Source organism: Miniopterus natalensis, chromosome 8 (assembly GCF_054644295.1).
Source record: "Miniopterus natalensis isolate mMinNat1 chromosome 8, mMinNat1.hap1, whole genome shotgun sequence".
Classification (NCBI taxonomy): Eukaryota; Metazoa; Chordata; class Mammalia; order Chiroptera; family Miniopteridae; genus Miniopterus; species Miniopterus natalensis.
The window spans coordinates 19,305,604-19,318,213 of NC_142088.1; the positions used below are offsets into that span (position 1 = coordinate 19,305,604).

The window sequence follows — 12,610 nt, forward strand, 5'->3', positions numbered from 1 at the left end:
TTCTGGACTTGCCCAGAAAAACTTAGCAGAGCACAAAATGCTTCAACCTCAGACAGTTATTACTCATCCAGCCGCTTTCCCTCTCCTACAACTTTATGGACACTACTCATCTGCTGTCTTTGTTCTCTTGTCTTGCCCTTTTTTATTTCTTAACTGCTAATTAAATGGGTTATGGGAGTAGATAAATATAAGCACTGAATCAGCACTGTTTAACCAGAAATTTCCTAATTGTTTTCTTAAACAGGGTATACTGGACATACTTTGACTTTTTATTAATGATTTACAGCCATTCTGGTCACTGCTCTTTATACAATAGCCTCAGAGGCTATTTAAAGTGACTAATGGTGTTTCTCCATGCACCAAATGACCACTCCCCAACCAACTCAATTTGTTTCCTCTTAGTAAGTATAATACAAATTTTCAATGTTGGTCGTCTAAATTTGGTAATATAACCTTGTTGATATTTTATAAAGCGTTGCTTTCCAGTTCTCAAAAAACAACCTTGTATATAAATATTGACTTGTATATAATATGTCAAATTCCATTTGCATATTCACCTCTGGAACTTATAAGGACAAATGATACCACACATCTCAGCATTTTAAGAATCCAGGTCTGCCATTAAACTTCAGACTCTTCACATGATTCTAAAAGCAGTCATAGGTAACTGTAAATTCCATCAAAACTGGTTATTTAGTGCTTTGTATCATACAAAAAAGCTATCTTAAGTCAGGTGATTATTAGAAGTGCATAGTGAACTCTGTCATATTTACTTGACCTTTCTAAGAAAAACTGTATTTTCCAGACACTCCTAAAAAGATTCATTTTTCCCCAGAAGATATTTCCATGTCTTAGATTTTAGTTTCATTCAATTGCAATGGAAGCTGAAGGATGATGCTCTCAGTATAAAGGTCATTGTTATCTGTTTTAATTAAGGCAGGATATTATCTAAAGGAAACTACTTTAGTTCCCTGTATATTTAAATGTGGAGCACCATATTTTCTGAACCTGAAATGAGACTTGAGGTAACATCCAATCCCTGATGTTAAAAAAATTGTTACTATCATCATAAAAAAGCGTTACTATCTAATTGTGTAGTTATACCAAGCACTATAAGTAATTTGGCAGGTTCTAATTCAGTATTGGTATTAGTAGTATTAGAGGATTTTCTGCATTGCTAATTACTAAATTTATACCAAGTTTTAAAGAAAGTATTAAAAGAAAAATACTACTTGGCAACTCTCCGGATCTATGCAGCATTTTGTAAATACTACTGCAAAGTAACATCTCAAGGTATTTCGTATTAAATAACCCAGTTGAAAAGAGGCATTCCCTCTTGGGTAATGGGTAACTTTAGTGGACCAGGGCAAAGAGGCCACTTCTGTACGGCTTTGCTAACAGTGACAGTGGGCAGCCAGCTCTGGGGTGCCTTCCACACAAGGACTGGCCATCTTGAAACTCACTATCTCACAGTAATTACTATCTCCATGTACAGATAGGGAGACAGTCACAAGGTGTCAAACGGTTCTGGCAACAACAGCAAAAACCATAATGAATCCACATCTTCAGGCTCTCAAATTAGTGTTTCTCCAGTCAGGAAGCCTCACATAGTTCAAGAGTGCAGGCCAGTGAATTAGAGATCACACCTAAGAGTGGGACACAGATCTGTGACTAGGCAAACAGCAGGCAGGAGGACCAAAAGGGCTCATTCACTGTACGACACAAGTCTATGTGGGCCCCCAGGGGCATTTTGGGATTCAAAACTGTCAGTCAGTTAATTAAACTGAACAAAACGGAGCATCTGATATGTGAAAGTTATTGGTTAGTCAAAGGAACTTAAAAATCCTAGTAAGTATGCGCCCAACTTTCTCAGCCTACCACTTGCACAGAGCTGAACACCCCACAGACAGATAAAGCTCAAATAATGGTATCCAGGCTCCACAAGGTAGCCAAGCTAAAAAGCCTATTGGAAGCCACCAGGCCACCCTGCAAATATTGAAACAGGGAAGCCGTGAGCATGCTTTAAGGCTCTTCCTAATCAGAAGTGGCTGGGGTAGCAACTTTGTGAGTCTAGTGATAACAGCACAGAGGGGGAAAGATTTGGTTCCTTGGTATTACTGACCAATGCAAGAATGTTTTTTCATTCTACTCACTTTAAATACAACCTATTGGAAAATAGAATCCACTGGAAATAGAGCCTATTGTTTTAATTTATTTTAAAATTGCCCCGCCTTTGAGCCCATTTAATTATCTCATCTGCTTCAGTGAAGTTCTGTCACCCAGTTCTTATCATTTTCACTGCTTAAGAAACTCTCAGAAACTTGGCTGTTCATGGTGACTAAACTCTGACTTTTTTCAACTGATTCCTGAACATGTGGATAAACATCTGAAAAGAAACTACATAGGCCTTAGCTCATACTTAATATTCCAGATTCTATAATAAAATATAATATATTCACTATTCTATATTCATATCTTTAAACACCTCAAACTTATCAGCCAGCAGGGTATATCAATCCTATTTAATAAATCAGTGGGCTGGTAGCAAAAGAGAAAAAGATATCTATAATTAGACACATTTACCTGAATCTGAATAAGAAAATGAAAAAAATATTTTAGAGAATCAGAGAACTGGTGACCCCAACACCAGTTTAATTATTTACCTTTATTTAACTGAATGGGGGGGGGGATGTTCAAGTATGAGAACAGTTTGGCTGTACCAAAGCTATATAAATTTTTAATAGTTCACACAAAATTATACTATTCAAACGTAAAATAGCTTTGAGAGGAGCCAGTACTGTCTTCTTTCTTGATTTTATAGGGAATTTTTTACACTTTCAGGCCAGGAGCCAAGCCCACCGAGGCCCATTCCCTCTGACGACAATCCCTGCCAAGAAGTCTTCAGGGAAGAAGGGAGCGTAAGCTGGGCACGGGATGATTTGATAAGGAAAGGACACAAAGAACACTGTAGGAGGGTGATGTGATTACAGTGATAAAGGAAAGAACAAAGGCGGGGATGTTTATCTATTTGGTTCACTGATGTATATCCAGCACCTAGAACAGTGACCAGATCATAGTAAGTGAAATCAATACTATTTAATAAATGAATAAGAATGGCTTATTCATGAACCTAAGTGGCAAGACCAATCTTAAAAAAGGAGCAGAAGATTCATGGAGAACTTAGGTAAATTAACCCCCAGTCCCCACCTAAGGGTTTTTTCCCTCTGAGATATAATTGACAAACCATAAAATTCACTTTTTTTTTTCAATGAACAATTTTTATTAGTATTTAAAAATATTTTTATCTAACAACAAATCTTGAGTTATATGTGTGTTTTAAACCTTGTTTGTATTTAAAATAAAAGGAATAAAACATTTTAAGAGTACAATTAGGTGGTTTTCAATATGTTCAGAGAGTTGTGAAACCATCACCACTATCTCAGTCCAGAATATTTTCATCACCTCATAAGGAAATTATATACTAGCAGTCAATCCCCATTCCTCCTTTATACCGCCCCCACCCCCAAGCCCCTGGCAACCACTAATCTACTTTTGGTCTCTGTGGATTTGCCTATTCTGGACATTTCAAATAAATGCAATCATATATTATGTAGTCCTTTGTGACTGGCTTCTTTCACTTAGCATAATGTCAACAAGACTGACCCATGGTGTAGCATGAATCAGTACTTCATTCTTTTTTATGGCTGAATAATATTTCTTTCTGTGAATATACCATATTTAGTTTATTTATTGGTCAACTAATGGACATTTGGGTTGTTTCCAATTTTCCGCTATTATAAATATGCTGCTATATACATCCATGCACAAGTTTTTGCTTGGACATATGTTTTCAATTCACCTGGATATATATCTAGGTTTAGAACTGCTGGGTCATAACATAACCCTATGCTTAACATTTTGAAGAACTGTCAAACTATTTTCCAAAGCAGCTCCACCATTTTACACTCCTACCAGCAGTGTATGAGGGTTCCAGTTCTCCACATTCTTGCCAACACTTGTTACTGTCCATCTTTTTTATTATAGCCATCCTAGAGGGTGTGAAGTGGTACCCAATTAAGTTTTTGTTTTTCCTAATAGAAACGGGAATGCATTTATTGATTGTATACATCTATTAATCTGGTATATAGTAGATACTGTAACATACTACACATCATTTAATACTCATAATATCACTAAAAACTTGCTTATTATTCCCATTTTACAGTTCTTATTCCCCCCTTACAGTTGAAGGCATTCAAGCTCAGGATAATTAGGTAATTTTTGTAAATTCACAGAGCAAATAAGTGGCTGGATTCTAGTCCAGATGCTTGACGTTAGACTATGCTGCCACTTTATACATGCATCATGAAGATTATTTTCATACTAAGTGTATGTGTACAAAACATATTGATAATATTCTTCCATGGGCATACAGGAAGTGGTACTCGATTAAGGTTAGAACCAAATAAGAGAGTGACACAGGACTGAAAACAGAGATTTAAAAAATACGTATCACCTTCATTTTTTATAGCGCTTTCCTGGAGGAAAGGATTAGCTGAGAATCCAATAGGCCTTCTAATGCTGCACCCCAAGCTGGCCAGACTTGCCCCCCCAGGCAGAGACAACATGGGGCAACCAACCCTTCCCGGCCTCGGTAGAGGCGCAGGCAGGAGGCAGCCAGTCGATGAGTCTCTCACATCGATGTTTCTCTCTCTCTCCTCCACCTCCTTCCTTCCACTCTCTCAGAAAATCAATGGAAAAAATATCTTCAGGTGAGGGTTAACAAAAAACAATAACAAAAAAACAGACTGTTATCATTCATTCATTACACATGAAGCAAGTTTGGGTCTATGACCTGTTTGGAGAAAATGGGTCAAAAATAAGAGAAAAGCAATGAACACAAACAAACTGCAATGAATAGTTCTTTTGCCAGAGTTGAACTACTCTTTGTTTTAAAATTTCATTTCAACTGACACAAGATTTGGTGTGTTTACTAATGATAAGGCCTCTTTTGGGACCTCAAATGACCTCTAAAGGTCATTAGCTATTCTGCTTCTAAAAATATATATATAAACTTCTTAGTGATTAGTTTGGATCAGGTTACTGCAGCCTGCAAAGGTGGTTCATTTGCTGAGTCTATAAAGTTCTCATGCAATCTCCTCTACTCCACACTCATGACTCAGCATCCGCAGTGCTCCCGGCACTGGCACAGGGACAGAAGCTGTAGCTTGTACAAGTGCCAGGAAGCACCGTTACCTTGCTTGATTTAGCATTTCTGCTCACTTTCCACAGCATTAACTTTTAGGGAGATTCAACCCCACCCCAGATGCAGCCTAAGGCAAGAACTGACAGACTGGTAAAAATAATACATGGAAGTTCTTAATCTGCGGTGGAAAAATTCAAAGGTTTGGAACACACATCAAATTACAAATGTGCCCACTATTAATGGGACAGTCATAAATCCTGAGCAATGCCATGTCCCCCTGGGCAGTGTTTAGAATTAAATATTTGTTGTGAGGCTATTGGATTAACAAACCCAGCTCTCCATGCTGCATAACCCAGCAAACCGACACATGAAAGGTCGAATTTTCTGCGGATACTCTTCAGTAATTTAGAAAAAAAGAATCCGATCATTGTCCCCTCCTTTGCTTTGTTTCCCTGTGTCCTCTCCTGTGCCTGTGGTATCCGTGGACAGTGCTTCGGCTCAATAGCACTCTGTGGACTTCCTGCAGGTGGGAGTCTAGATGCAGCCATTCCACGGACTTTTACCCTCACTGGTAGAGATCACTGTGTTCCTTACATACAAATAACCTCTTTCTCTTTTTAATCTAAACCCACTTCCTCCTTACTGATCCTCTACGAATAGAATAAAAGTTAACCTCCAAATAAAGGAAATCAAGTACCCAATTACCTTTATATTGCAATGCTTGCTGGCAGGTTTATTTGTCCTTTCTCTGCCTTTGTTTCTTCCTTTGCACACAGGAATAATAATATCCACCTCAAAGAATTGTTGTGAAGATTAGGAAGAAGAGTGCTCCCTAACTCTTCCTTCCCCCACCTGTCCTCTGCCCTTCTGGGGCACAAAAGTCACTCGGATTAAACGCTCAATCTAACAACCCATTCAGCCTTATCATTCAGTTTCTATGACCATAACTTGGTTATCTACTAATTTAAAATGTTGATATGGAACTAGATAGCTCTTCCTACTATTCACTTACATAAGATATTGTATGTATAACCAAAACAATAAACGTTTCTTTTCTGATCTAAATGCACAGAAACTCTACTGTTATCTTAAACATTTGTAAGTTTTAATAAATTTATTCTAAATGTATTTTAATTTTAAAAATATAAGATTTTATACCATTGTATAAGAGGACAGATGATTATACTGAGATAGACATCAAAAAAATGCAATGTGCCTTGAACAGTCCTATGACTGAGTCTATTTATACTACAGGATTTCCATATGCTGTTAACCGTACCTTAGAGTACTGTGGTTTCCCATTTTCATAGTGAATCTCCACATAATCAGAAGACAGCAAACCACTACGAAGGAAAGAAAATAGAGTGATTTCTGCATCTAAGATACTTGGAGATTTGAAAATAATCAGCTCAATAAATGGATGTGAGGGGCGTGTACACCACAGATAAGCAGCTACAGTCCAAAGTCCAAAAAAGGTCATCATCAAGTCTCAAGGTTACCCAGCAACAAATCATTCCTCAGTCTGTACAAAAACACAAGATACAGATAATTTAAGGGTGAATTTCCTTTATACACACTATTCACCATTTGATTGATGTCAATTAATATAGAACAAACAAAAGAGCCAGGGCTCAGAAAGAGACAGGCCCTATAAAATCCCACTATAGTGCTCTAAATAATTAGAATCTCATAACATAATCACCGAGAAGGAAGATAGACTAAAGGCCAGGTAGTAGGCTTTCCAGGCCACATGGTCCCTACCACCACTATTCACTCTGCTGTTTCATCACAGAACCAGCCACAGGCAACATGCAAACAAAAGAGCGCTGCTGTGTTCCAATAAAGTTCATTTATGACCACTGAAATGAGAACTTCCCATCATTTTCACACATCATGAAATGTTACTCTTCTTTATTTTTGTTCAGCTATTTAAAAATGGGAAAAACATTCTTAGCTCGAGAACTGTACAAAAACAGGTTTGACTTGATTTGCCCAAGAGCCATAATTTGCCAACTCCTGAAATAAAATAACAGTTAAGTATATAGATTTTGAAGTCAGACAAAGTAGGATTTAAAACCCAGCCCAATCCCTTAATAGTGGTGTGAACATGGACAAGTTACCTAGCTCAGCCTTTATGTGAGTCAAATGGAGACAAGAATGTGAATCTCACAAGACATTGTGAGGATTAAATGAAAAACGATAGGCAGTGCTTAGTCCAGAAGTCAGCACCGAGCATATGCTCAGTAATGGCACTGAGGCTGTCACTCTTGATTTTAACTCAACTTCGTCAAACACATTTCTCCCCTATACAACACGGGACATACAAAATGTGAGCACCTGAAAGAACACTGGGCTGTTTGGGGGCATCTGGATTCTCATTTGAACTCTGCCACTAGAAATAACAACAGGTGATAACTCGTATTTACTGAACACTTACTATGTCCCGGGCGCTGTTCTGAGGACTGAAGCGGTGCTAACTCAGAATCCTGAGGGTAACTGAAGGACAGGAGTAGGTTCTACCGTGAGCCAGATGTGTGTCTTAGACGTAGGGCCTCATTTCCTCTTCTGCAAAAGGAAGGCTGCAGCAGGCGAGTCCTCAGGCCCCTTCCTGCTCTGACAGGCTGTTTTCTATCATCTGCCTAGCCATAGGTTTTCTTGTTAGGAACTCTCGACACTACTTTAACTGACATCTGGGAGGACTCGGCGGCCTTGCAGCATGTGGAGGGCTGCGCCGGGTGCGGTTCTAAAACGAGCCAGGGAGGAGGCTGGGGGAGGCTCAGAGCCCGTCAGCGGAGGGCCTGGGTGTCGCCTGTGCGCGCCCAGCGTGGTTTCCCGCATGAGCCGAAGGACAGCTTTCACAGCACGGAAATAAAGCACGTGCCTGTGCCCTGGACAGGGTTTTCTAATGAAGTTACTGATCCACTGTGGATCTATTGCTGATTCTACATTCAAAACTAAATTATGGTACATAGTCATTCCCTTTTAAAAATCTAAATAATAGTCAAAATTACAACAATTCTTAACTCTATGTGCCTGGGAACAGCTGACAGGGTGCAGAAACTTCGTTCGTATCTGGTTAATGAAGTCAGCTGGCAGCACTGTGAGCACACATAAACAGGGCCATCGGTAGTCACTTCTCTGAGGAACGCTTCAGTAACACCGAGAGGCAGAGGGGTTTCGCTAACTGCATTCTAATTACCCCTCTCTGCAGGTAATTCATTATTTTCAAAACTCACAACCACACAAGCACTGGAGCATGTCTAAGAGTTGCAAATAAAAGTTATTTTAGACTGCTACTTTTGCTTGTAATTACAAAGGCAGGTAGTTCTCTAACCATTAGTTGCCAGATCTGATAAAGGTCACTTTAATCATCTTATTTCTTTTTTTTAAAGGATCTCGCTCTTCCACCCCCACCCCCCCAACTTACATACTTATTTCTAATACCGACTGCATTTGGGAATACTAAAAAAAGAGCCTGTGATAGACAAGGAGATAGACATAAAATAACACCGCATGCTCCCCATCACCATGTTACTCCACCTCCCGACCTCCTATAAGTAGCACCCCCCCACACACTTGCTCCATCCTTTCCTCCTGGCTGACCCCAGCAATCCCTCCCTCACAACTGTCTCTTTCAGTCATCACAGTGTCCCCAGCACTTGCATGATGCCTAGCACACAGTAAGCCTACTCAACATTTGCTGTGTGAGCAAACATCTCCCAACATCTATGAGGTGCCAGGCCCACGCCATGAAGGGTGAATGACTTCTAATGTTTTGGAAAATAACTTGAATCCCTTGCTGTAAAGAGAGAACCATATGCTTTCTCTTAGGTAACCTTGTTGTGAAAGGTTGTGAATGGGATAGTCAAGCCGTTGTTCAGAATGAGACAGCACAGATAACAGGGCCTGGGGCTATGAGGAAGACTCCTAGGGAAGACATACACTGGTCCCCAGGTACACCATCTGTTCTACATGAGTGAAAAATAATTTACTTCTTTGTAAAAAATAGTTGAACTACAGTCTGTAGAACGTCCAGTTCTGAAATGAACATGTTGAGCCCTCGGGCTGTATCTCTGATTAGGACACTGAATGGATGGCTGGGAGCAGAACAAACTTCTGAAGGGACCTAAGGCCAATAGGGCAGTTTTCCTTTACCAGCAGAGCCAAGGAAAATCTAGAAGTGCAGCAAGCACCAAGTCTTAACAACTGGGTGGCCATGTAATTTATCCAAATCAGGCCATTTCTGGGAGGAAAAAAAGATATATTAATAATTATGCTAGGACAACAAACATAAATTAGAAAGGACTGTCCTGGGGAAAGTGGGACACATGGTTGCTCTTCATAAGGTGAAATTTTTTTTTTTTTTTAAATATATCTTTATTGATTTCAGAGAGAGGAAAGGAGAGGGAGAGAGAGCGATAGAAACATCAATGATGAGAGAGTCATTGATCGAGCCCGCAACCCGGGCATGTGCCCTGACCGGGAATCGAACCCCGATCGCCTGGATCCTAGGTTGACGCTCAACCGCTGAGCCACGTCCGGCCGGGCCATAAGGTGAAATTTAAGGTATACACATCAAGTGCTACATGGAAGGTCAGGTGAGTCTATGGGTGAAAAATACCCTAAAGCTGAGATGCTACTAAGCAAGCAGTCTGTGAGTATGTCTCCTCTGCCAGAGTTTTGGGTTCTGTAACTGTTTTACATGGCGACTGTTTTAAGACAACCTTGAGTTGGCAGGCACCTTAGATTCTCTCTCTCGATGCATAACATCAGGAGGTAGATATCGGGGGAAGAGTCAGTAGTCAAAGATGTGGAAGCTAGGAAGCTGTGAGTCCATGATCACCTCTGTACCTTGGATTTGTCAGGCCTTGGCCAGCCATGCTCCTTGCCACACAATGCCTTTGTTCTTAAGTAAACAGTAGCACAAATATCCTAATTCAATTCTCTGTGGTAAAACACATTAATTAGTTTCTGTATGTATTCAAACTGGAATTGGAACAAAAGTTAATATTTATGGGAACAAAGAATGAAAAATTAAATCAAGGAAAAAAAGAGTGCCACTAATGGCCATTTTCATAATTCACTCATCTGATTATCTTTTGTTTGACAGTGTTTAATTTCTCAATATTAGAAACCCTGATTGTTCCGAATGGCCCTCAACAGAGTCACCCAAGGGGTCTCCCGCCACCCTCCTCACCAGGTCTCACATTTATTCATTTAACGACAACAAAGGCTGGTCACTGGATATTCTCAGCTTCATGGAGCTTCAAGCATGATAGCATGGTACAGTGCAGCGCCAGGCCCACTCCCTCTTTATGCTACAGGCTTCTCTTTTTTCCTTTTATTAACATAAATACTTTTAATTTATTCAATACTTACTACAAGACACAGAATTTAAACTCAGTATATTCATACAAGCATAAGCCTGTAACCTTACGATAACCCTCTATCCTTACATTACTTTCCCTTTTCAAAACACTAGACTTAAAAGTAAAATGGTTTTTCAATCACTTTTCTCAAGTTTTAAGAAAAAGTTAAACTCATCCCACCTAAAAACATTTTTATACCAAAAGTTGTTTCAACTAGAAAATATATACTCGAGTGTAAACAATACAGTAAGACTTTTAAGCTGTATTAAAATAGCGTAGGCATGGAGAGATTGGGATTTAAGAGTGTAGAAATATGTTAAGTGAATGCGAGTAATTGAGGTTGAATTGAGGCTTTGTGTTAGGCCAAACAAAGATGGCCTGCGAGGCAAGGGCTGGGGGATGTGGGCCTGCTTCACAGGAACAGAGCTGCAGGTGGAGAACACTCCTAGCATGAGCAGGATGGAGGGGTGTAAGCTTCTTTAAGGGTCACAATGGGAATTTAATGAGTTTCTAAACCACATAAGAGGTTGCAGCAGAAATTTTAATGTGTAATTACTCCTGCATCTCATGACGGTCCCGTGTACCATAATACAGTTAAGAACACTCTAGTATAATAAGAACAGGAAATATAGGTGGGCTGTAAATTAATAGAGAGGGAAGGAAAGAAAGGAGAATTTAGGAGGGAGATAAGGGATAAGCCCGAAGTGACATAAAAGCTGAGCACCCCAACTCAAGCTGGCTTGATTAGCCAATAGGAAGAGCCAATTAAGAGTTCCCTTCTGAGAAGGTGACATCAATAGAAACACTTTCAATTAAATAAAAATGAAAGATGTTTAATTTCTCTTCTCCAACTTTTAAACCACACCATGTGACTGCCAGTATCTCTGCAAGTATACCAGTAACTTTGAAATCCCTCTATGAGAGAATTGTAGCTACTCTCACATAGGTGGTTTTACCCCCATGTGTTATGGAACACAAAGTTTTAAACACAAAGAAAACTGCGTAAGTTACACATAACTGAAACGCTTCGATGAGCAATGTTCAAATAATGAATATTATAGTTTGTCAAATATTGCTAATCTAGAGTATGTTCTGATCTGCCCAATATTTGTCTATACAATTATGAAACCAGGCATCACACATAGTGAAATTATAGGGAATGGATGTGGATCCATTATTACCAACCTTGCCTTCTGATAACCTTGTCCAGAGAAACAACTCTCCTCCAAGTCCAGTTCTTACCACACCCTAAAACAAGAGCTCCCTACTTCTATCACTTTTAGTATATATAGAAAAACTGCACATTTGTTTATGCAGCTTCCATCTTCCCAGGTATGCATGAATGGTTATAAGATAAATAGGCAAAAATAAAATACATTTCTATGTGCACCAGTAAAACAACCTACAAATAATCTAGGGGGAAAGTTTCTGGTAACAATGACAATTGCAACAAATTTTATATATTTATGATGTACATGAATATTTATACATATATGTACATATGTATAGATATATACTCTTACATTTAATGTAATCCCAAACAAAATCTCAGACAGTTTTTAACTTGACAAAATTATTCTTACATTCATCTTAAAGAATGAATGTTTACTGACTACCCAAACATTTTTTTAAAAAGAGGACTAACAATAGGACTTTATGTACTACCACAGTAACCAAGATACAGACGGCACCGATCTGATGAGACAGACGGCTCAAAGGGCAGAACAAAAAGTTGAGAAGAGATTCAAGTTCATATCAGAAGTGTAAAATATGAAAATAATGGCATTTTAAATTAGTAGAGGAGAGAATAAATATGTTGGAACAAGTGACTAAACATTTTGGGAACATTAAATCTCTACATCAAACCTTACACCAAATATAGAATATATGCATTAAAGGAATGTATGTTTAAAAATAAAGCCATAAATTTACTATAAAAATAAGCTGAATGTTAAGAAGACACTCTTTTAAGCATGGCATTAAACCCATGAATCATAAAAAAGATGACTATAAAAATTTCTTAAATTTTTATAAG

General features: G+C 38.9%; 1 protein-coding gene across 2 annotated transcripts in view; it reads right to left on the minus strand.

Moving 5' to 3' along the window:
• ADAM23 (ADAM metallopeptidase domain 23) overlaps positions 1 to 12,610 on the minus strand; it is a 135,990-nt gene that overhangs the window by 60,473 nt on the left and 62,907 nt on the right. For both annotated transcript variants that reach the window (XM_087819623.1, XM_016196702.2), the window contains exon 4: positions 6,486 to 6,549. In XM_087819623.1, the coding sequence (XP_087675749.1) occupies positions 6,486 to 6,549 (64 nt within the window). The remainder of the gene's footprint in view (positions 1 to 6,485; positions 6,550 to 12,610) is intronic.